The sequence below is a fragment of the Anoplopoma fimbria genome, chromosome 20, assembly GCF_027596085.1.
Source record: "Anoplopoma fimbria isolate UVic2021 breed Golden Eagle Sablefish chromosome 20, Afim_UVic_2022, whole genome shotgun sequence".
Taxonomy (NCBI): Eukaryota; Metazoa; Chordata; class Actinopteri; order Perciformes; family Anoplopomatidae; genus Anoplopoma; species Anoplopoma fimbria.
This window is the reverse complement of record NC_072468.1, coordinates 6414647-6440792: the sequence shown is the minus strand read 5'-3', so window position 1 is coordinate 6440792 and position 26146 is coordinate 6414647. Positions and strand designations below refer to the sequence as shown.

The 26146-nt window shown below is 39.9% G+C and overlaps 1 protein-coding gene across 1 annotated transcript; it reads left to right on the top strand.

The window, feature by feature from the left end:
- Nucleotides 1-1495: 1495 nt before the first annotated feature.
- On the top strand, nt 1496-25942 carry mroh1 (maestro heat-like repeat family member 1). The gene is made up of 45 exons (XM_054621247.1): nt 1496-1630; nt 2294-2393; nt 2646-2791; nt 4814-4945; nt 5049-5211; nt 5627-5725; nt 6214-6365; nt 7312-7452; nt 7723-7815; nt 11360-11438; nt 11831-11944; nt 12146-12219; nt 12374-12496; nt 12973-13080; nt 13313-13457; nt 13648-13688; nt 14104-14245; nt 14418-14470; nt 14705-14812; nt 15300-15419; nt 15564-15686; nt 15799-15945; nt 17082-17108; nt 18683-18805; nt 18922-19001; nt 19117-19258; nt 19438-19533; nt 19910-20014; nt 20302-20437; nt 20591-20703; nt 20959-21111; nt 21247-21303; nt 21485-21582; nt 21769-21934; nt 22576-22745; nt 22847-22984; nt 23364-23478; nt 23758-23904; nt 24011-24077; nt 24215-24336; nt 24609-24758; nt 24909-25043; nt 25442-25544; nt 25669-25734; nt 25863-25942. The coding sequence occupies exons 2-45, from the start codon at nt 2372-2374 to the stop codon at nt 25940-25942; spliced, it is 4914 nt and encodes a 1637-aa protein (XP_054477222.1). The 5' UTR covers nt 1496-1630; nt 2294-2371.
- Nucleotides 25943-26146: the final 204 nt, after the last annotated feature.

Genomic DNA, 26146 nt, shown 5'->3' with positions numbered 1-26146 from the left:
GATGTCACACAAAAACATTTGTTCACATCGACAGCCGCGTGGGCGGCTGTGGTGTAGTGGAGAGCAAGGTAGTTCTCCAATCAGAGGGTCGGTGGTTCAATACCCGGCTTTGGCAGTCGATGTGTCCTTGGGCAAGACACTTAACCCCAAGTTGCTCCCGAAGGCTTGCCATCGGTGTGGACTGGATGTGAATGAATGTTAGTTAGAGTCTGATGGCGGCACCTTGCATGGTAGCCTGTCATCAGTGTGTGAATGGGTGAATGATATGTAATATACTACTGATTGTAAGTCACTTTGGATAAAAGCGTCTGCTAAATGACTGTAATGTAATGTAATGTGTGTCACTCATCAGGAGGAGGATGAAACTGTTAGAACTCGGATGTTGGTCTTGCAAAGACATGAGTACAAATAGGCAGTGTAGGGTTAGCAGAGATGTCTGAGTCAAAGCTGAGTCAGACCCTCATTAAAGACTGAGCGATTAAAGATGTGGCAATCAAGGGTTTGAAGATGCTGAAGGGTGCATTACACATTCTATTATTTAATACCAAAGATCTGTTCAAATTAGACTGAACAGCACATTGACTAGCATGACTGAGTGACATTTTGGGGTCAAGTACTTTACTTGAGTATTTCTTTTTTGAGTTTACCTTATACTTCTTTACTATTGATCTGACAGCTGAAGTTTCTATTACAATGCTTATTCTAATCTTTAAACAATCAAATGATGAAATATGGGTTATTACAATTCAAACAAACCAGCACAATATTAAGTATTTAATGTGAGTTCCACCTACCTAAATAAAAAATCTTATTCATATGATAATATATTCTCACAGTGACTGTTTTTTATACAGTACCAGTCAAAAGTTTGGACACACCTTCTCATTCAATGGTTTTTCTTTATTTTTTTAAATTTTGTTTTCTACATTGTAGATTAATATTGAAGACATCCAAACTATGAAGGAACACATATGGAATTATGTGGTAAACAAACAAATGCTCAACAAACCAGAATATTTTTTATATTTTAGAGTCTTCAAAGTCGTTGAATGAGAAGGTGTGTCCAAACTTTTGACTGGTACTGTACGTGGGGCTATACTTAATTCGATACTGCAAATACATTTGCCACGTCTGTTATACTCAGTAACATTTATTTAATCTGTGATTGAGTATGTTTACATTCTGGCACTTGAAGCTTCACTCAAAGTATCTCAATATTTATTTCACCACTGCTTCATTAGGCAGAGCTAAAGCTGGATGAAACATTAATGGTTGATAAACACAGACATGCAAGTGTGAGACACACTTAAAAAATGTTTTGAAAATAAAGTATAACAGTAGTCTCCATACTTTAAAGCAGTATTATGCAGAACTATAGCAGACAGAATAGATGTTGCAGCTCTATGTGCCTCGGTGCTATGACACCGTCGCCTTGGTTACGCCCCCTGCCTGACATGTGACTGCTGACTAGAAGCACATGACCAGGCGTGTTTACACCTGCAGTGACAGAGAGAGGCACACAGCGCCAACACTGACTTTGGCACTGACAGGGCAGACTAGTGTTTAAGCCGAGAGAAGAAGCAGTTCTGTGGTGAGGGGTAGCTGTTACGCGGACGCTCACAGGGACTCGGTACGTATGATCAACGCTGTTGTTGTCCTCCAGCCTGTGACGTGAGGACGCCGTCCGCTCTTCCGTAGCAGCGCTGCTAGGTTAGCGCTCTCACTGCTGCAGCATCACCACCACCCAAACAGATATGTTATTATAACACCGTTTAAAAAGCCACGATGCTTAGAGTGTACTCAGCTCACCCTTTGTGTTAATGTTGTCTTTCTAGAGCTTCGTAATCCTTAAAGTCTTCTGTACCAGTGAGCTAACAGTCCCCTCGTGCTCGCTTTAATTGGTGTTGTCAGCTAAAGAAGTGGATTGAACGGGTGACGTCACGTAGAGCCTAGACAGCTATAGAGACACTCACATTTTATAGCAAATGTAGATAGCTTTCGGTTGACGACCAAGGTGTCCTCTCAATGTTTATTTCTGTCACGATGGTCAAGTTCTCGGTGTCAGTCATGTGAAAGAGAGAAACGATTCAAAGCTTTGACTTACCAAGTTAGTTTTTCTAGTTAGATGTACAACTTTACAACCATCATTTGCTCCTAGCATGAGACAGTCCTCATGTTAGGAGAGCTCATAACATATTTTTCCATGATAATAAGAATATGGCAGTGAGTAGAACCACTGGCAAGGTACTTTACTTTAATATTCACATTAAATCCACTTTTCATATCCTACCAGGCAGCCTGTGCCCACCTGTACCCCAGGAGGGAAGCTACATCCTCTGCCTCCAGGAAGCCAACCTTCTTGCTCTCCACCATGGATGAGACGGATGTCGAACGTGAGCTTTTTATCTTTACTGCTCCTGTCTTCTCGTTTCTTCTCTTCTCTTCTCTTCCCTGTCAATTTGATTCATGTCTCTATTCAGCTGCCCCCTGTTCTCTTTTTAGACACAGTTCTGAGCCATGCACATGTCATCATGTTGTTCTCAAACTTTGTCTAGCCTTTTGTGTTTCTTCCATTTCTCTCTTCTTTCTACATTCAACTTGTCCTATTCAGATTTGTCTCTGTTCCGTCATGCTTTTCCCTCTAGAGGTGACCCTGGCCCTTCTAGATGCGGCCACTGATAAAGACTCAGAGGTCCAGGAACAGGTCAGAAAGTCTATGTTGACTCTGGGAAAACAGCAGCCGGACAGGGTGTTAGCCATGTGTCAGGACTACCTTCTGAAACACCCAAAGGTAAAACCCTAGAGAACACCTAACCTAATTATCAGTGTATACATGCTCTTGTAGCCCTCGTCAAAAAAAGCCAAATAAGCATGACTACTATATATGAGCTTGCTAACACTACCATTTAATTCCTCTAGCCTCTAGTGCTTGTGTTACTATTGGTGTCATGTGGTAAGTGGAAGCTGAAGGGGAAGTCCCCCATGTTGAACATTAAGCAGATTTGCAGCAAGCACTAAAGAATGGTACTAGATCAGGGGCGGGCAATTATTTTTCCCAGGGGGCCAAATGAGCAACTGAAAATATTTTGGAGGGCCGGGCCAAAATGCCGAACTCAATTATGCATAATATACATTTTATTTCTATATAAAAAGCAGTAAATGGCATTGTTTTGACCGCTGGTAAGAGTGTATGTTATTATTTGGCAATTAAAAGGTGAGGGTAGCTTTCAAAAATATAATTTATTCAAATAGAATTTCCAAAATGATAAACAAAATGTGAAACATTTGACTCATTTTCAGTCACATTAATAACAAAGGGCATTTTGAGTTTCATATACTATTGAAACAAGGATTTTCTTAGCTTTCTAAAGACATCACATCATCTTTGTAGCCAAAATAAACAAGACATGTCACTGAACTGTATAACTGTGTAAAGAAAAGTGTCCCAGTTTTGTAGCCTTTTTGACTTTACATGCCTATATTAAACATTTAATGTTTTCAGAACTGTGCAAAAAAAAGAAAAAAAGAAAAGAAAAAGATCAAGTGTCCCATTTCACTTGTTATATTCCCACATTTTAGTGTTCTTCAGTTCTTTTTTTTTTTTCATTCAGTGTGAGAAATCCAGTCTCTGTTGAGCTTTAACAAGCCCATCAAAGTCAGGTTGAATGTCTGAGGTGGAGATGCGACTCTTTCACAAACTCCCCCTCCGAGAATGGCTTACTGTTCTGGGCGATTTTGTGGGCTATCACACAGCTGGTTCTGGTCGCTGCATCTCTGGCTGCATGCAGCTTTGTAACACAGCCTTGTTGTTTTTCGAGCTTTGCTAGTAAATCCGTTGATGTTCGGCATCAGTCAAGTTTTAGTATTTCTCGGCATGTTTCGTCTCGTAATGCCGTTTCAAATTGTCCTCTTTAAACACGGCGACATGCTCCCCACAAACCAAACACACAGGTTTACCCTTGACTTCAGTAAAGAAACATTAGTAGTCCATATTTGTTTGAAAGTTCTGCTTTCGGCATCACTTTCCTCTTTTTGGCATGAGCCGACATTTTCGCATGTTTCAGGGGTGACACGGAAGAAGACAGGTTGTCAATCACACGCATTTCACGTGCACAGTTGACGTGCACGATTGCGTGCACTGTGAGAATAAATGGGCTTCAAAATAAAAGCAATGCGGTTTTAGTCCACCCATAAGATAATTAGAAAATATGTTTTATTTTCTAATTATCATGTAATCAGAATCATCCCGCGGGCCGTACAATGCCCAGGTCTGTACTAGATGATGGAGATGTTTGTGGTTTTCTTAAAGATTTGTCTGACTCTAGTAAGTAACCCTAGCTAACAATAGTTTGCTGCTAATCCGTTAAATCTGGTCACACTTTAAAGCCCTGTCAGAGTCCCGAGTATGTGGTTTGGTTTCACAATGTACTTTAGTAGTATTGAGATACAAAGTGACACATTCCGCATCTTCACTGCTAACATTTTACCTGCATGGGCCTCTAGAATAGAATCAGTCAACCAACAAAACTGAAAAAGTGTTGCTTATGTGGCTTGATGTTAAAGTGAAAATATCCCTCAAATTCAGTTCTTTCCCTGTTTTTTTATTTTTACTTGCAACACATTTGCTCCTTAGAAATTTCACCATAGAGCTCTGAATCAGCTTGTGTCTATATGACGCTGCAACATCCTATCATGCTATCTCTCACGTTTTTAGTATTTAATTTAGTTTTGTTAATGTATTTTACATGTGTGCTTAACCATTATTCCTTGTGTCTTTTTTTCTTCTTCTTTCCTCATCCCCCCACCTCTTTAGTTGGTAGTAAGCCACAGGGTTGTGATTCTACAAACTATTGAGCTGATTGTGGGCTGCAGGATAGAGGAGATCAGTTACCCCAGGATAAAAAGTATCATCTCCCTGGCTTCAGATGAGATGACACGATCAAAAGTAAAATTGGAGATTTTAATCCTATTTTTTTTTTTTTATTTCGGAAGGCTGATGATAAATGATGTTCCTCATTTTGTGCTCTAACTCTTCCTGGTTCACTAAGGAGGTCGTCCCTGATTGGCAGCAGGCAGCCAGTAATATTTTGGTTGCTGTGGGTAACAAGCACATCAATGACATCATGGAGGAAATACTAAGCAAGTTTCAGCCAGGGCTCCTACCTCACTTCTTTGTGGTTCAGACCCTGGCCAACCTTTCCGATTCCAATGGTAAGATAATATTTACACCCAGAGAGACAAAGAAAGCTCTTGTTAAGGCCATAAGGAATAACACACAGGTATTCAGAGGTTGTTGAGAAAGACATAAACCTGTTAAACCTGTCCAAAAACAGCAACTCTGACACTGACATTTGCTACAGTTAAGAATGCCCAGAGCCAGTGAACTGATCAAAACATTTTTATTTGATTTGTATTGAATATTTGAAGCCTAATTTATTTCCAATCCATAAAACAGTATTTTTATAAATAATGTGATTTTAACAAAAGATAGATTTCACCAGTGACCTTTTTCTTTAACACATTTTCTCTTACTAAGTAGAGTATTACAGTGTATTTCTCCCTGCTTTACAGAGGAAGTGGTAAACAATAATGTCCCATTGATGCAGTATTCTTCCTTGTTCTCTAGTTTATGGCATGGTACCCTTCCTGAATGCTATTCTGGGCACCATGTTGCCAATGTTGAGCATGGCCAAACAGGACAACATGAAGTGGGTCTTCTCTTCTGGTAAGAACCTCTCTACAGGCTTTTTTAAATTGTCATAATTGTTAAAGTATATTAACCCCACTCCAAAACTCTTTAAACACTACCGCCAGGTACTTTCTTACCATGTTATCATAGCATTAGCGATCTTCCCATTTACATATTTATGTGTTTGTTGCATTAGAAAAGCTGAATGGAAATGGAAAAATTCAATAAAACTATATTCCCTTATCGTGCAAATGCTTGTCTCTGTCTCCAGACAGTATTGAACATGGCCAATACATTTATTTACAGCCTTTCATAGCCCATAAAGCAAACTTCTGACCAAACTACAGTGTAGCTGAGTGTATTTGCTCCAAACCAGTTGATGGAAAAGCACCTTATTCACATTTTTTTTTTGCAAAATTTTGAAAGTTTGCTCAAAATTAGCTTGACAGTTAAATGGAAACATGGCTATTTTTTTCTTCTCTCCTTAATTTCCTTTTCCCTCTGTTTTGTTTCTCTTTTCCCAGCTCTGTGTCATTTCAGCGACAGTATCTTGGAGTACCTCGCCAACCTGGACAAAGCTCCAGATCCCACTGTGAGAAAGGACACATTTTCCAGTGAAATCTATGCTGCTTTTGACATCCTCTTCAATAATTGGTTACAAAGCAGGGAGTCTAAGGTAAGGTCACTGTCAGTAAATTTTGGTAGTTGAGAAAGATTGTGTGATATACAGTGGACTATACAACCCACTAAGTCATGTTCTGAGGTAAGCAATCTAACGCTGAGCATCCATATGGCAGGTTTTTTTCTGAGCACCAATGTCTTTTTTTCGTTTGAGGTCACTTAGAAAAAAAGGCAGCCATATCTTTGCACTGCAGAGTAACAAACAGTTACAGTTCAAAGTGATTAAACTATCCAGTCCATGAGAGTTACCAGAAAATCTTTTCCACCTGACCACACCAACACTCATCCACGAGCCTCAGACATTGCATCACCATACCTATCAGGCCTTCATATTGTAGACATAAGGAGGTTACAAAGGCAGATTTTTTTTACTATAATTGGTTCCCTAAATTTCATTAAATTATATTGTTCTCATTTCTATCCAGAATGATGAAGCTGTATTAAGACCTAGTCTAACAATTTAACCACTGTACCCTCGTGCTGCATTACAGAAGGCAGGAAACCAATTAGAGCTAACTGATTCACTGCAACAACATTCACAACTGAATATGATTTCAGTTGGAACAAACACAAAACACTGGAAAACAAATTATCTCAGAAGGATATTCATATCGTGACAGAACATTTGCTTTAATCACTTATTTTTTTTGTTCTGTTTGTGTATTCCTCCACCTGAAAAGTAAATATAGAATAGAGTACAGGCGTACAGTATAGAACTGTGTTGAGATGGCCTTGAACAACAATGACAACAAATGACCACAAGTTGTATATCTGATCGACATGATTTCTTTTATATGTATTTTTCTTTTGTATGACGATTGTTCCTCTTTCTATCCCTTCCCTATTTACACTCCATTTGTTACAAGTGGGTGAATGTTTGTAATCTAATCTCTGTCATGTCTGTCACCTGACTTCCTGTCTTTCCGTCTATGTTTGTTCAGTTGAGGCTAACAGTAGCTGAGGCAGTGGGCTCTATGTGCCATCTGATGGCCAGTGATAAACTGGAGGAGCAGATTCCTAAACTCATTCCTGCCATCTTGTCCCTGTACAAGAAAAACAACGAGCACTATGTCATCAGCAAGGTGGGTGTGGGCGTCAGCATGAGTGTGGTGGACTGTCTGTTTGGGATTTTATAACATAGATAATTTGAGTTAACAAACAGACCATCCCTCACCATCTAAACTGGCTCCTGGCTCTTAAAAGGGATGAATCTCTTGTTTCTGTCAATTGAGGTGCCTCAGCAGTGCTAGTGCTTTAACAGTCCCAGTCACTGTGTGTTCAACATGCTGAATTTAATGAGCTTTTTTTGAGGTTGATTATTATTATTTTTTCTTTCTTCTGCCTCCACTCAGAGTCTGTGCCTAGTGCTTGATGCTTCTGTCAGTATGGGCAGCAGGGTGCTGGAGACACAACTGGACGGTCTGCTCTTGGCGCTGCATCAACAGGTACATACATACAGCTTTCACCTTGACACAGATGTTCACAAAAAGGTGGCATAGAGACTATGCTCCTCCTGTGCTCATAGATATACAGTGGGTACGGAAAGTATTCAGACCCCTTTAAATTTTTCACCCTTTGTTTCATTGCAGCCATTTGCTAAAATCGAAAAAGTTCATTTTTTTTTCGCATTAATGTACACTCAGCAACCCATCTTGACAGAAAAAAACAGAAATGTAGAAATGTTTGCAAATTTATTAAAAAAGAAAAACTGAAATATCACATGGTCATAAGTATTCAGACCCTTTGCTCAGTATTGAGTAGAAGCACCCTTTTGAGCTAGTACAGCCATGAGTCTTCTTGGGAATGATGCAACAAGTGTCTCACACCTGGATTTGGGGATCCTCTCCAGTTCTGTCAGGTTGGATGGTGAACATTGGTGGACAGCCATTTTCAGGTCTCTCCAGAGATGCTCAATTGGGTTTAGGTCAGGGCTCTGGCTGGGCCAGTCAAGAATGGTCACAGACTTGTTCCGAAGCCACTCCTTTGTTATTTTAGCTGTGTGCTTCGGGTCATTGTCTTGTTGGAAGGTGAACCTTCGGCCCAGTCTGAGGTCCTGAGCACTCTGGAGGAGGTTTTCTTCCAGGATATCTCTGTACTTGGCCGCATTCATCTTTCCTTCAATTGCAACCAGTCGTCCTGTCCCTGCAGCTGAAAAACACCCCCATAGCATGATGCTGCCACCACCATGTTTCACTGTTGGGATTGTATTGGGCAAGTGATGAGCAGTGCCTGGTTTTCTCCACACATACCGCTTAGAATTAACGCCAAAAGTTCAATCTTGGTCTCATCAGACCAGAGAATCTTATTTCTCATAGTTTGGGAGTCCTCCATGTGTTTTTTGGCAAACTCTATGCGGGCTTTCATATGTCTTGCACTGAGGAGAGGCTTCCGTCGGGCCACTCTGCCATAAAGCCCCGACTGGTGGAGGGCTGCAGTGATAGTTGACTTTGTGGAACTTTCTCCCATCTCCCTACTGCATCTCTGGAGCTCAGCCACAGTGATCTTTGGGTTCTTCTTTACCTCTCTCACCAAGGCTCTTCTCCCACGATTGCTCAGTTTGGCTGGACGGCCAGGTCTAGGAAGAGTTCTGGTCATCCCATACTTCTTCCATTTAAGGATTATGGAGGCCACTGTGCTCTTAGGAACCTTGAGTGCTGCAGAAATTCTTTTGTAACCTTGGCCAGATCTGTGCCTTGCCACAATTCTGTCTCTGAGCTCCTTGGGCAGTTCCTTCGACCTCATGATTCTCATTTGTTCTGACATGCACTGTGAGCTGTAAGGTCTTATATAGACAGGTGTGTGCCTTTCCTAATCAAGTCCAATCAGTTTAATTAAACACAGCTGGACTCCAATGAAGGAGTAGAACCATCTCAAGGAGGATCAGAAGAAATGGACAGCATGTGAGTTAAATATGAGTGTCACAGCAAAGGGTCTGAATACTTATGACCATGTGATATTTCAGTTTTTCTTTTTTAATAAATTTGCAAAAATTTCTACATTTCTGTTTTTTTCTGTCAAGATGGGTTGCTGAGTGTACATTAATGCGAAAAAAAAATGAACTTTTTCGATTTTAGCAAATGGCTGCAATGAAACAAAGAGTGAAAAATTTAAAGGGGTCTGAATACTTTCCGTACCCACTGTACATCCCAATGAGGTATTTTTGACCAGACTTTTTAGCAATCTTACACAGTTGTGTTTTAAAAGGTTAAGAAACTGGCAAATAAGAGGAAAACTTTTCTAACTTTCACTTATCTCCTTGATAACCACTTTGTTGGCATCTTAGAAACCCACAATTAATGAGAATTCTAAACCTTATGTTGATGTGTTAAGTTGCAAAAGGCAGGGTACCTATCATTTGCTCTGTTTGACAAATTGGTCTAGAGAACTTCCCAACTTTTTGGAATATGTTTTCAAATAAGAACTGCCATAGCTGACAGCTAAACTTGGAATAAACTGTTTTAGGGCACTGTAGAAAATTTGTTTTTTAGCATTGTTTAATAAATACCATTATTAAAAAAGTCCATTAAGGTATCATTGTAACAGCATTTTAAAAAAAAACCATATATTTATTAATTTTATACACTAAACACATTGTAGGCTACATACTTAACCGAACAATCCCCAAAATTGAACATATGGCAGTATTTAAAATAATAAATGAATAATCACATTTATTTCACTCATCCAGAGCCTCTTCAATATCAAATTTATTCTTAAACTCCAAAATAATTTCCCAGATGTTGTAAAAGATAAACATACCTGTGAGTTTCTCAAGCGCTAAACTTGATGTTAAGTTTTTCAACTAGTGGCCAAGAGAGGGGCAACCAACACTCGCATTTGAGTGCCTGGCTTGTAGAAGAAAATAGGTCAGCAGGGTTTTTGCCGTCAACTTTCTGGGTTGTTTTCATGTCAAAATGGTGAGAAAAAAAAGAGCAGTGGGGTGCATGCATAGAAGACTTACCAACACTACTACATTATATTAGCTTCAGCTCCATCCGTCTGATCTGACCGCTGTCAGTTGCTGGTTCCCAACAGCACTTTCTATCACAAGACTAGGTTTCTGCCATACCAACAGTATTGCATGGTCATGGTGTCTTAGTCTTCCTGCTTGGTGGCAGACCGGTTAACCCCCTTTAAACCATAAATCTGTGGGCAGACTGGATTACTCCTTTTGAATCTTATATTCACTGTTTCTTTAAAACGTGTGAAATGTCTGTCAGAGAGTCGCTGTAGTTAGATGTTTTCATAACCTTGTGACTCAGCTGACACTTGGCCCTATGACTTGACTGTTGCAACATTTTACCTCAATGATTCTGCCAGCGGTATGTGTGTATGATCTAGATTGTCTTGTGGGGATCATAGTATTTCACCAGAATGATTGAGCGGCGGTATCTGACAGAACAGTTACAGTTACAATTCCCATTGCAATGATCTTACACAAAATCTTAAAACTTATTTTGTAAACACTAAACTGTGCATGTACATGTGTGTAACTGAGTTGACAGAAGTTTGGCAGGTCCGAATTACTGTAGCTGCTTGAAAATCCAAGTTCTCACAATTAAAAAATGTTGGCTTTGAAAATGATGGTCCTCAACAAATTTCTAATTTCCTATATCCAGTTAGTCAGAAACGTAGCCCAAGTAAGAGACTGTGGTTGTATGAAACTTTTCATGTCTTACTTGCTTGCTACAGTATAAAAGATAATGTTTATTCAGCTGCTCCCTTTAGGCAAACAAATAATGGTCACTGCAAACTTACCTTACCATTTATACTATTATTTTCCTCCTTATCATTGTTATTATTACTACTGCTGCATGAGTAGTTTAAGGTGTTACAGTAAGACACTTCCATTGAGTTTGAACAAACTTATTCTATTATTGTAATTATTTTTAAAATGCCAGGACTCGCATCATAATGGTGTTTGAGAGAGCAGAAGTTAACACCTGGCTGTCACAGAGAACCGTGTAACATTTAATTTCCCTCCCCCAGGTGTCTGCCCCTGTGGATTACAATAACCCTCCTACTGTCAAGAACCACAACGAGGTCCTGCGCTGCTTCAGCTTACTAGGTACAGGAGCTCTTCAGTTGGTGTTTGTGTTGATGTGTGCATCTGTATGTTAAATGCCCTCTGTGTTGGTATACGTTTAATTATGATAGTGTATTAAGAAAGTCTGTGGTAACCAAGTTAAGTGTGGTATAGTAGCTGAAAGTTGTCCAGATGCCTTTCTATCTGTTTTAGTTCTATGGAGTCACAAGAACAGTAATGAGATCATCCATTAGTGACCCAGGCTCTGTGTCCGCCACAACATGATCATATTAACTGTGACAGATGGTCTACTTCTCACCCTTTCTCTCTTGTCTCGCTTGTCTTTCCTGCATTTTGCCCTTGTTTTTGTAGTTTTGGGACAATTTATGCATTTTACATTTTTTCAATTTCCTTCTCCACTCCTTTCCCTCTAGCTAACTCCTTCCCAGACCGTCTGGTCATGTTCGTTCTTCAGAAGTTGGAGAACAGTAATGAGCGAAGCAGGATGGGCTCCCTGGCTGTCCTGCGTCACCTCATCAACTCTACCAGTGAGACAACACATTAACACATGCATCCCCAACTTATCCCAAACACACACATCTGTTACACCACAGGCATCGGGGTTGATTTGGCATAAGTTGATAAGTTATTCAATGTGCCCTGAATTATTGCAAAGTCATATAAACTACATCATCCTCCTTTATTTATTCGCTAATCTTTTCTGTGTGTGTCTTAATGTGTGTTTGCAGCGTCCACAATGGAGAATAAGAAGCTGCTGATTCTGGCCAGCATCAGACAACCGATGGCTGACCACAGCAACAAGGTAACATACTTGGAGACACCCACGTGACTATTCCGCTTAATCACAAAAAATATATTTTTCTCTTGAAATATTTCATCAGTTTATTTTCTTTCCTTAAGAAGTTGTTTTGTTCTGATAATCCTGACATTGTGATGTCTCACAATTTATGTCCCAGGTCAAGAAGCGTGTGGTCCAGGTGATCAGTGCGATGGCTCATCACGGCTACCTGGAGCTAGAGGGAGGGGAGCTGCTGGTCCGATTCATCGTTCAACACTGTGCCTTACCTGACACATATCGGGTACAACTCCTGTTGAGTTTAATGATTAAAAAGCGGATTTGTGTGGAAGTTATTTCTCAAAACCATTTTATTCATGTATGTATACTCTTGTATATGTGGCTTGTGTGATTGTAGTAGCTTGAGTGGTAGTTTTAGTTACTTCTTGTATCTTCCTGAAAGACAATTACTGCTCAAGTAATTTAAACAATATTCCTTCTGATATTTATCAAAGCTAATAAATGACATAAAGTTGAGAAAAACCATTAAACAAACAAACGCATAATGTACATGAGGTCTATAGACAATATGTAAGATACACACCAACCAGTGTGTTGTATGATGCAACAGATGATGTTGTGCACAGGTGTGTCATATCTGCTCAAGCTGAAGCCTGGGGTGTAAATCAAGTTGATCAAACTTGAAACCTTTTGCATGTCAGGGGAAAATCTGAGGGAATGGAATATGACACATTTATTTCTGTGTCTGTGTATCTTCAGCGAGGCCAGAGACCCACAGATCCAGAGGAGGTGACCAACGAGGCACTGAGGACGATGTGTGACAGCACTCTTCACCTCCTGACCACCACTGTTGGACGACTAGGAGATGTACGTACACTATCTACTGTCGGAGCTGTTGATAACTGATTCCTCTCTCTTCCCAAAACCATTTTAACTGCTGATTTGTTGCAGATGTTTGTTTCACTGCAATTGCATATTTACCAAGCTTTAGCTTTATAACAAATTAGTTGGGATTAGATTAAGCTGTTGTCCATTGTGTGTGTTAGACGGATGAACATTTGTTTAGAAACTTAACTTGTGTGTTTATTATTGTTTGCAGGTACTATGGCCAAAGCTGCTGTACTATCTGACCCCTTCACAGTACAGCAATGCCACCACTCCTCTGTGTAAAAGTCTGATAGTGCTGGGCAACAAGAAGAAAAATAACCAGGAGCCCAGCTTCAAGATAGACTTTACACAGGAAGGTAGGAGGAATATTGACTGACCAGGTGTATCTATGTGAAAATGATCTGCTGTGTGTGTTCCATGTTAGATGTAATTCACAAAATAGCACAAATGAATCATTAACCATTGAAATAGGCTATTTTTAAATGTACCATTCTTATTGTTCTGTGTGATCCATTCTAAGCTAAATGTGTCTTATATCTCCTCCAGTCAATCTTCCCTCCCCTCAAACACTAATGGTCAGACTGCTGGTAAGTAAATCCACGTCTATAACTCAATTTTCAAACTGACATTCCTTTCTTTTGTATAGAGTTCAAAACAAAGGCAAACTGAACATCCAGTCTAATAACTGGCTGGAGAAGCAGATTGTTATTGATGAATTGCAGTGTCTTTCTTTAGACAAATTGTTTGTCATGCCAAATAATCCTGTCAAGTCTCGCTTTAATGCTTCCGTCACAATCTGTTACTTTCTTATTATTATATTGACTTAGAGCTACTCTTACTGTTTAATCAACATATAGGAGGCATGAAAGGAGTTACACAGTAATCCCACTAAAGTGGTGCAGTTTATTTGCTTGAATAAGTAAAATGTATTTATAATGTATAACATCCCTGACTGTTTTTTCTACTAGTCTTTAAGCCCTTGTTTGCCTTGGTGTGTCCCAGGTGAATGCAGCGTTCCCGTTCAGTGGCAGAGGTCACGGAGCTCCGTCCCTCTCTCTCCTTCAGATCCTCAGCATCAACATCCACCCCAATACAGAGATATTGTGGGAGAAAGAGATACCTCCTCTGCTTTCCATGCTAGAGGGTATGGAAATATAAAAAATAACCCATTATTTTGGGAGGAAGCCCTGCTTCCCTGTAGTGACACCAGAGAAGACACTTAAGTCTGCAATACTTCATTTTCTCTCTCATTCCTCATGCACAGTAGTTGTACTCCTCTATAGTATTGAAGTCTGACTGTATGTTGTTTTTTCCAGAGTCAACGACAGAGAGCCTGGAAAAGAAACACTGGGATGAAAAGTTGCTGAAGGTGTGATTGTCTACTGTATATGGGAATATTATCTCATTCCAACATTTTTCAGTGTTTTGCATTTGAATAAAACCAAAATGTGAAGATAATAGATAGAAAGATTACCTCTTTTTAGCTCATATTAGATTTCAGAAATAAGATAATTCCCATTTATTTGGCATTAATGGTTTAATTGTCTGTGTTGATGTTGGAGATATTCAATTGTCATTCTAAACAAGATACAATTGTCTCCAGCTCTTGTCTAAAACCCTGGCTACTATTGATGATGACAAGTGGGTGGGTCAGTTAGCAGCTGAGGCAACAAGATACCTCTCCACGTACAACAACGCCTTAGAGGAGAAGGTAAGTGCTTCCAACAGCTTTTCCACCCATTAATCAAGAGCGAACTGATTGCTTTGTTATAGTCACCAACTTTAGTCTATGGACATTAAATGAATGGACATAGTTTTGTGGTTTGTCAAGTTGCTAAGCCCTTGCAGCAAGCCTAATTTAGAGCTTCAGGTTGGTCATTATTTAACTCAAAAAGCTGACTGTGTTTAAAGTGGTCATCATCCTTTGGGGCACATGACCTCCTTAATCAGAGCCATGCCTCTTCATTACTCTGTTTATCTGTACAAAGAGAGGTGAGCAGTTCAACTCACCATCATCAAAGGGTGAAGTGTAGAGATGTTACTCTTTTTATTTAACAATAGTATGTAAAAGCTTGACAAATGGTTAAAGGTGGTTGTAAATTTGGATAGTACAATGAGGGGAGGCAACCAGTAGAATAAGAACCGTTGACAAGGAAAACAGTTGAGTACATATATATATATAATGTTTCCCTCTCTAGAGTTTCCTGTATCGATGTATAGGAGTGACTCTACAACAGTGTTTCAACAAGGAGTTGGTTAAAAAACAGCTGCAGGAAATCCTCCTCACAGCACGACACTATGATGCTGTCGAAAGAGAGGTACCTAAAGATGTCATATAATCATTTCTCTGGTGTTGTCTTTAAAAAAAAAAAAAAAAAACAGACACAATGGTTGGTTGGATTGTTTTGAACCTGGAAAAGTTAACAATCTAACTTGTCGTGTCTGTCACCTGTATCTATCAGGGAGTTGCAATGGGTGTTGGTCTGTGTGCCAACAGCCACCTAGAGGGAACTCTGGCCAAGCTGGAAGAGTTCGGCAAGTCCGACGCCTTCAAGAAGTCCCCAAGCATCTTCAACCTTCTCAAGGTATTTGGAACTTTTATCATGTTTTGCAAATGAAAAATTTTTTTGTAACTATTGATTTTGAAAAAAAGAGTACGTGGTCTTTCTTCATCTTGCATTCCTTTCCCTTCCTCAGGAACGTAATGATGTCGAGGTAGAGAAGGTGAAAAGCACACTAATCTTGTGTTATGGTCAAGTGGCTTTGAACGCACCTCCAGAAACGATTCTGACCCGCATTGATCAAGACATCCTTCGCTCCATCAGTAAACACTTCAATACCAAGGTAATGTAAATACTAAGATAGCATGGCTTTGTTATTGAAGAGGTTATTTAAGACAAATAATTTGCCTTCAGAGAAAAAAATTACACTGATGATGAGGACAAACAACTGTAGCAGGTTTTACCAAAATCAATGTTAAATATGATGAACAGGGCTGATTGTCATGAAAACTATTCCAGTTGGAGTTACAATAGTTTTTCTGTATTCCAACAAAATCCAACTGGATGTGTTGTTTTGTACCATGTATGATTTCAGCCAGCTCATCTATGGTTGCTAGTAGGCAATTCTAAGATGTTTTCATTTATGTCAATTCAGATTTTTTGCTACATGTGCGTTTCCCAACGTTGCAATGAAATGGACTCTTTGTCAATGTTGTCAATCGGTTTTACAAACCGATTGACAACATTGACTAAATGGCTACATTTAGGCCAGCACTGACCCTTGTACTTCGTGTGTTTATGGGACATGGATTGATGGGGAAATAGTGTAAAAGTTGTGGTAAACATGTTGCGTCACACCCATTGTAATTTGTCCTTCTTGGCTCAGTCAGCATTATATTAAACTTAAAGGGTCCTGCTTTTGTGGCAGTGTAAGGACCAGCACATGTATGAAGAGAGGCACAAGCAGGTGGGAGGTTCTTTGCACTGGGAATAGACGACTCAGAACCGCGAAAAATAACGGTAAATGTGGTTAGCATGAACGCCGGAAAAGCGAACTTTTACCTTAATTATATCACATGTAAGTAACTCCAGGCTACCACAAAATAACAACACACACCTTGACACACACACACTGACACACACACATCAGACTGGTCAGCTATGACTCAATGTTGACGTAAGACATTGGAGTACAGCGGCTCATATAATGTGCCTTGCAGCCTCCTTTCTAATATAACAAAAACAAAAAAAGGCTGGTTATGTTTTCTATCGTAAAACCTTTTGATTCGAATGCTGCTCACATTTTAAGAAGAAGATAATATCACCATTTACACGCGATCCAAAGTAGCAAAGTGGCCAACACCTATTGCTCTGTGTTTGTCGTTGTGCTTGTGTGAGAAAAAAGTGCCTAGACACTTGCAGATAAGACTGCTGTTTTTGTATGTGCACTCACGACTATATCACCTCTATTTCATGCAGGTTCTTGGGATTAAAGTAGAGACAAAGGTATTGTCACAGGAATACAGGGGCTGTCTCTCTCAGTTTCTTTGTTTAACTTGCTAGTTAACTTTTCCTCCCTTTCATCTTGTTCTTCTTTCTTACTCTTTCTTACTCCACTATTCTGCACACTTGTGGTTATTCAGTTTTCAAGCCAAGAAAACAGCTTCATGCAATTAAGCAACTGCTTGTTTTTAAGGTATTGCTTTGCTGTATCTTAGTTATATTTCACAATGGTAGATCACTAGATTTTAATGCTCATATCTTAAAGGTATTCGTCATTAAAATGCCAACAAGGCCAAATGGGGTCATAGTTAAAGCTTCTAAAGTGTTGTTTTGCAGAAAATTATCAGTTTGAAGCAAAATTAAGAAGAAAACAGACCAACACTGCAAGTTGTCTATAACTGTCCCCATTGTACAAAGTGAAAATGCCCTACCTCTGTGAAATGTAGCTTTACACCAGACACCCCCAGAAGTCTTCAGTTGGCTTGAAAGGTGGCTGTTTACAAGTTTGTCATTTCAATGTCGATTGACAAATGTTTCTGTGGTCAGTTTAAATTGTGTCAGTTACAAATGATTATAATCAATTTTCACCAAGAAACAGTCCCAAAACATATTTAACAGACACCTTTATAGCCATCAGGGAGTGTTTGATACTCTGTGCTAAATTTGGGGTGTATTGTCCCTCTACTGCAGTAATGTAAAACCAGTGACATGGTTACTAGACAGTGTTTACAGCCTTGCATCTAAAGTACTATTTGTTTAAATAGCAGTCACGAATCCACAAAAGCCTCAGTGTTTTCTTCTGGCCATAACTGAACCGGAATATAATGCAAATCATTTTCGAAATGTCTTTTAAATGACATACATTACTTGCAGCATCCATTACATTACTTGTGTTTTTTTTAAATGTCAAGATTCTTGGTAAAAAGCCATTTTAAGGTTTTTGTATTTTGCTCTGTTAATAAGGCTGCTTTATGCCAATGCTGAATAATTGTTGCAAGTTAAATTCTTCATATGATCTACACACCATGCCGCCTTCATTCTGTCTTTTCTTCGTTGCTTAATGGTGGATTGTTCTTTAAATGCTTACAAACTACTAGCGCTGAGGTTAAAGGGGCTTTTGCAATATCTTGCTTAATCTTAACAGCTCTTCTGTCACTTCTTAGACCAGAGCCTGCGGGTGGTGTGCCATTTAACCAATCTCTAATCTCGCAACTCTGATTTCAAACTTCTCTCCATCCATAGGTATGGAGGATCAATCTGTATTATCGCTATTGGATTGATTTGATTGATTGATTGATGGACTGAGTGGATTGATTGCTGATATGATTTTGGATTGTGTTTGCTTCCACTCAGTCGCTTGTGGAGTTGCATCAGCTGAACTGGGCTGCCGTTGGCCTTGTTTGCATTCCTGACAATTTGGAAAATGCAATGATCTAATTTTCTTCGTATTGAGCCTACTTATCCTCCTGACCTGAATCTCTTAATCTGTGTACGTCCTTTCATTTATTCTGTTCGTCTGTCTTGTGCATCTTCTGTTGTTGGTATTTTGTGGACATTCCTCTGTGTCCTCATTTCAGGACCTGACAATGAAACTCAGTTTGATCCAGAGTGTTGGACTCATAGCCAAAGCCATTAGTGAGTGTGTGAAGAAACAAGGCTACGTCTTCTCTCGCAAACAGGAGCTCATTAATGTTATGCTGGTCAGTAGTCTGTCATTTCAGTTCGTTTAAACAAGTCATAAATAAAAGTTTTTTGACTATACAAAAACGATGTTTTTTCTGATCTCTCTTCTTGCTGTTTTGTTTACACTGGTCAGGATTTTATCAAGGCAGAGCCAGCTGATTCCTTGAGGACTCCAGTACGCCATCTTGTAATGACCACCTTTGCCAACCTAATGTATCCTTCAGCTTCAGTGACTATGTTTATGACAAAAGGCTGTGGTATCCCTGCATTCTTTCACTGGAGGTTCTGTCATTTCCAAGTGTTATATCTTTGACCTTTAGTGCTTCAGGCCTCTGGACCCTGCGCTGAGTGAGAATGAGAGCTTTGAATTGCTAAAGGTTTGTGTGAACAGTGTGTTCTCTCTGCCACCTGAGACGCACACGCCAGAGAAAACTAAAGAAGAGGAGACACTTGACCCCAAGCAGAGAAAGGTGAAGTAAATCAGACAGAGATGTGTGGACACACATACAGTATACTTCACAAAATCTGCTGTATATTTGCCATTTTAATGCTTTCAACTATTAACATTCCTCCTTGTGTAGAATAACGTGCAACATTTGTCAAATGCTGTTATGTTGTCAAACTAACATGTCCTTATAAATATGTACAGGCATTGTACAAAGACACGTTGGCTGCACTGCAGGAGCTGCTGAAAAGTGTTCTGGCCAAGGATCCAACACCTGATGGCCTTCAGAGTGTCTTCAAGGTGAAGCTTGGTGCTTCAGATTAATCAGCTTTTAAGATAAACATAGAATTATATTTGTATCACTACTTTATTGTATTTTCTAATTGTGCATTTGAAAAAAATGGTGATACAATGGTGGCAGCTATTTTCATCACATATCAGCATATTGCTGAACAATAGCAAATCCTCATTTTTTTATTTCTTGGAAATGTCCAGCTTCTTTAACTCTATAGCTTAAAAGAAATGTATGTATGGTTTTGGTTATTTCTGGGGCTACCGTATTCGTCTAATTAAAAAATAATAATAGGCCTCAGTGGACTGCCATGCATCGAGGAGTAGCAGTGTTACACTGCAGCACTGTGTAGTCTGACGCAATGTATGTTTTTATTATGTGCAGCACATTGAATCATGGTTGGGCTCTGGACAGGACCACGAGAGAGAGAGAGCTGTCACAGCTACTGCTCACATGCTGGCTTACTACCTGGATAACCTGACTGTAAAGGTACACAAACAAACACACACATACACACACTCACTTACACTCAGACATATATCTGCATGTTTGTCTTGTTTGTTGACAACATAACTATCCTGAACACACCACAGATATTTGTTCTGATAAAGTGTGTATTGTAACTCATTCAAACGTAATCAGTGCTCCAAAGACTTATACATATCCAGTCATTGAAGGTCACAAAACGATCACATCAGTCAGGTGTATTTTGTCTTCACTTGGTGTTAAAACTGTCATTTTATGCCTTTCTTTTACTTCTGTGCTTCTTTGTGTAGAACATCGTGTCTTTCCACAACCTTGGAGCTCTGTTGGGTCGGCTGTCTCCACGATGTTCTGACCCTCGCCCTGCTGTACGCACCGCTGCCATGGACTGTATATACTCTCTGCTTTACATACAGCTACGCTATGAAGGTACAAAGACGCAGAGCCCTGACCTATCACCTTTGGCATTTTATTTGCAATCACTTAATAATTGTTAAAAAAAGTTGATAATATATTTCTAAATCAAACTACATAGTCCAGCTTTGACCTAAGCTTTTTGCTGTTTTTACTCTTTGTGTGCAGGTTTTTCCCTGGATCATAAGGATGAAGGTGTGGACAGTCTATTGTCCCTAAAAGACCGTCTAGATAACCCTGACCACTCGGTTCTATATAAGACGTGCTCCGACATCACCAAGGTACGCTTTGCACCATACAGCAAAGCTGTCTTAAAAAATCTATTGCATGTACTGAATCCTTTTTGTTTCCTTGCCCAGCTAGATTATTGTGCCCTTTAGTATGGCACACAATGACAAACCGTTCTGATGTTTTACCTTTATTCTGCTTTACTTGGTCCACCATAATATAGTCATACAATCAATGTTACCTCTTTTGTTATGTTTATTTTACATACAGTAAAACAGTTTTATTGCGTCTTTTCCTGTGTGTGTTAGGTGATGAGTAAGCGTCTGCCTCAGCAGCAGCTTACGACGTTGGTGTTCATGTTGTTTGAAGGGCTGGTCGACAGTCAGGCCAACTGCTGCCGAGCCTCAACTGTCATCCTAAATACTCTGCTGAAGAACAGAGGAGGAGGACTACAAGAGCTGGTAGCGCACACACACACGCAAAAAACACACAAACATATTCTTGGACTCAAACAGTCCTTTTTTGCATCAGCAGATTAATTCAGTTATTTGACACACACATCCGGAGTACCAACACAGTGCTTGTTTGTATTTTAGGTCCCAGAGATGCTGGAGGTGCTACATGTGCGTCTGCAGAGCATCACAGAGGAGCAGGTATAAACACATCGGTGTGACAATATTGTATCGGGTATTTTGCAGTAATGATCCACTCATTGTTTAATAATATCTTGTTAACCACCTATGAGCAAATTATCAACCATCTATGAGCTATACCCGCTTAACTTGTAATTGAGTCGCACTGTAAATACAGTTTGTTTATTGTACCTGTGTTTAGGTGAGAGTGGCGGTGGGACAGACGGTACTAATCCTGGCTTCTCAGCATCTACAGGCTGTTATCAATACACTTGTTAACCAACCACTTCCTTACGACAGGTATTTTTACAAAACCTATAATTATTCTACCTCAGCATGGCCACAAAATGTTTCACACAGGAAATTCAGTAACCTCGATTGTTGCTCGATTTTTAGCTGCTACTTTTGTCGTTTGCAAGACAAAGATTTTCACTTTGAGCCATGTGGTTGTGTTTTCATTGAAAGTTTTTCTGTCTCCCTGGACAGCTGGACCAGTGAGATGTGGATGGCCCTGGGAGCAGACCCCATTGTTGCCAATCAGATCCTTGAGATGGTGATGGAGAAGCTCCTCATCATGGCGCCCTACGTAGACCAGAGGGAGTCGATGATTAGAGGAGGGATGAGAAAGGTGGCCACCAATCAGCCACTGGCTGTAAGTCACAGACACTCACCAAATACATTCAAAGTATTAAGTTCTAGATAAAGATTATATATATATATAGATAATTATGCATGATTCATATTATTTCAACTCACACAATTCACACTACTAGAAATAAGAAAGCAATGTAATTTAAGGAAAAACATAAAGTAGCATTTACCCGTAAAGGTTGCAGGGTCCTCAGTTTAAGTCCTCTGGCAAGTTACTGTTGTTGAATTTGTGGTTTTCCTAATGATCATCAGCCATTTTCTTGATTTACACAATGTTTACCCAGCCTAATTAGTGAAGCAGCACATAGCAGAGCAGCAGCTTTAGTCATGTGTCTGTGTCAACACCGGATATGTTCAGAGATGGTATTGGGAGTAGGTCACCCATATTTTGACAGCGCTACACAATAACTACACAACCACTGTAATTACACAAAAAAAATTGACATATATGCAGAAATGCGCTTACGGTCATGGTTCGCACAAGTGAAACTAGCCTGTTAGACAGCTGTGTAGATGCGACTCTGGTCCTGCCCAGCATTCTTCACCTGGTTTCTGCAACGGGCAGCAACAGCTCCACACCAAACAGAAACTGCAGAAAAGGATGATTCTCACGTGTGTCTGTCTGTTTTTTTTGGTTTCCAGATGACATGTGGTCTCAAAGAGCTGTTATTAAATGGCCAGAGTCAGGAGCCGGCAGTCAGCATGTTTCCTCAGCTCTTCTCCTGTCTCACTGTCAGACTGGGAGCAAGTGTCGGGGTCACTGCACCGAAGGACAACAACACTAAACAAACTGCCTCCATCCATGTAGCAGGGTGGGCATCTTTTTCCTCTTAACTACTAAAAAAATGTAGTTCTAAGGTTAGTTAGTTTCAGGGGTAGCTAACATTTTGGTGACATCTTTTGTGTGCTCCAGGGTAGCAGCTGATGCTCTGCGAATCTTGTTAGCACGGGCCCAGTTAGATGAGGTGATGAAAAGACTGGATGAAGATAACGCCTGGGACGCAATGAAGGAACCAAATACACACGTTAATGGAGTTACACTACTGGCAAGGTACGAAAACACTCACTAAGCTGGACGGGTTCAGTTTGAGATCTCAACAGAAATTGTGATTTACTACAGATAAATGCTGGATCATCACATTTCAGTAAAATTGACTTGTAAATTCAAAGGTATTAGAAACTAAATGTGTGATGGTCAAAACATTTATCAGGAGTCCAAAAATGATTTAAATGAATTTGATATGAAGGAATATGTTCGGAGCATAAACAAATCTATTCTTAACAATCCTAACGAATATTAAAATATAATTCCTCTACTCCATTCCGCTCTCGTTTCTCTCTCTCTCATAAAGAAAACATGCGTTCTAAATAACTAATCCTCTCTTTACATAAAGCCTGTGTACATTTTAGTATGTTTGTCTTGTCTATAGAGCCATGGCTAAGCATGCTGGTCCCAGGATGCCTGCCATTGTGGAGTCTCTGTGTCCCTCATTGAACAACATCTACGAATGCCAGAGAATCACCGTCACTGCTTTCTTCTCTGAGGTCATACGCCATGAAATATTGCATCTTGTTTTTCTGTGTAGGAGGGGCCAGAGTGTTTCATTGAGCTTAGTGAAATGAACAATATAAGCGCCCACTTGTTGTCACCATATCTGAATTACTAACTTTTTTTTTTATTATGTCACTAACCCTGATTTAAGTGACATACAGTAGTTTATGAAAACAGCCCCAAATGCCATCAGATGATAATATCGATACAGCTTTTGTTGACCAACAGAAGAGCATGAATAACCTGTCGTCTCTCTCATTGACTGACTCCAGCTCTTAAACCATCATGTGGTGACGGAGTTGATGTTGATAGATGTGTTAATGAACAACATGATGGAGAGGATATCGGATCCCTGTTGCACTGTCCGCATGCTGTCTGTTAGGGGGCTGGGCAATATAGCCACGGGATCACCTGAAAAGGTACACACAACGCTCACACACAAGAGCACATCCTCTGCTGTTAGATCACCGATAGATGAGTTTATCGTTGGTCCTCTTTCTTACTCTCACTTCCTCCTCCCACCAGGTGAACAAATATGCCAAAGAGCTGCTGGCAGCCATGAGTTCAGGCATGGAGGAGAAAGACGATCCAGGTCAGTAGACAGTAAGAGTCTTTTCTGTGAGTCTGGCTCTCAAGATTGATTGCAGTGAATCCGTAAAGTTTCTTTCATCATGTTTATCGCACTACATGTTCAGCCTCTCGAAATGCTCTTTTTTTTATTTCCGGCAGGTAAGCTGATTACCCTTGAAGCCATGTCGGGTCTTTCCAAAGTTCTCCTCTATCTGGACAAGAAGAACGTCCACTTATTAGTGGTCTATATCTTCATGAAGATCAAACCATTCCTGGAAAGTGTAAGTTTCCTTTACATCTTCCAACATGTTTTGTTAAAGTATATAACATCAACATGTTTTGTGATGTTATATATTGTGACGATTACTTTCAGAGTAATCAAAAGTATCCAAATGTGTGTGTTTTATATTAGCAGTTGTTGTTTTGTGTCTTTTTCATTATTCAGAGCTGAGGTTTGTTAGTCTGTTGAGCCTAGTGAGAAGGGAAGTTGTTTTACCCCACATACAGACACATGTAACGCTAACGGTACTTTTCCGGCTCTGTGCTTATCCAGGAGAACGATGAGATCCGCTGTGCTTCCATCCATCTTATGGGGAACCTGTCCAAGTTTGGCTCAGGCGAGCAAGTGTTCAAAGACCAGATCCACAATGTCCTGGTCAGCCTGCTGTTACACCTGGTTGACCCAAACCCACAGGTGGTCAAGGTTAGTAGGAAATGTGCAATAATGGCAGGGTTATTATCGTAACTAAAACTGAAAAAAAAGTAAGTTGGGAAAATATTATCATCAATTGAAACTTAACAATGAAAAAGATATTATATAACTAATTTGGATCTTGTTTTTGCATCTGTCCAGGCGTGTAAGTATTCAATGCGAGTGTGTGCTCCTGTCGTGGGATCAGAGCAGATCACAGCCATGTTTCAGAACCACCTTCATGATGAGAAGAGTTTGCACTATGGAGAGTTTATCAATGACCTCACAAAGTACCTGGTAAGATACACACACACACACACACACACACACACACACACACACACACACACACACACACACACACACACACACACACACACACACACACACACACACAGTCAAACATAAGCATGGCTGAATATGATGAACTCTGCAACCTCTTACAAAGTATGAATTGAATTCAGAAGATTCTTTGTGAAATAAGTTTGATTTACAAGCAAGTTTTCTGTTCCCATTTTCATGAAAGTTGAGAAACAATGTTACCGGAATCTGAGCAAAAAACATCTAAACTAGTTGTATATTTGCCTGTCACAGATTCACAGATTCTTTGCAAAGTCAGAATAGATGATATTGTTGAATAACATTAGAAGTACTTATACATGTTTGATGTTCAGTGCATGTTTTGTGGTTCATAGATTCAGGACTTTCCAGGCATGCTGAACTTTTATCACATATCAGTCATCCAGTTCTTCAAGAGCAACTGGGCCGAGGTCAGAGCAGGAGCTGCCATGTTTATAGGTAAATGCCACATCATGAAAGTTTCATTATCTAAAACCAGTGAACCTGAGTGGATGTATAGATTAGAAACAGTGTGTTCCAATTTGTTTGTGACCTGATCATAAGGTCTGTGTGTGTGTTTCAGGGTTTCTTCTGGGTAATCTTCCAGAGGAGCATTTCTCCCACCTCAACATGGGCACCATCACTAAAGGTGATTCACTGTACAACCTTCTCTTTCTTCAAAAATGTTTCTTCAAAGTACTCTGTTGTATTGACTGTGTGTGTGTGTGTGTGTGTGTGTGTGTGTGTGTGTGTGTTTGTGTCTGTGTACTTCCCCAGGTTTAGTGATGCTGCTCCAAGATCCAGATCCTGTGGTGAGAGTGAAGGTGTGTCTGAGGCCTGTGGACATTGTCCACTGACACACAGGTTTAGTGACACCACTGACACACACACACACACACACACACACACACACACACACACACACACACACACACACACACACACACACACACACACACACACACACACACACACACAAAGACCTACAAACACATCTTAGTGTTTCCTTTAGTTGCCACATTTTACAAAAACATTTAGAGCCCAACATATTAAATGTACAG

Bases quoted from the DNA above. Each gene is read 5' to 3' on its own strand.
- mroh1 (XM_054621247.1), top strand. From the start codon at position 2,372: ATGGATGAGACGGATGTCGAAC. The intron at 23,905-24,010 runs GTACACACAACG...TCCTCCCACCAG, and splicing joins CCACGGGATCACCTGAAAAG to GTGAACAAATATGCCAAAGA. The intron at 25,044-25,441 runs GTAAGATACACA...TGTGGTTCATAG, and splicing joins ATGACCTCACAAAGTACCTG to ATTCAGGACTTTCCAGGCAT.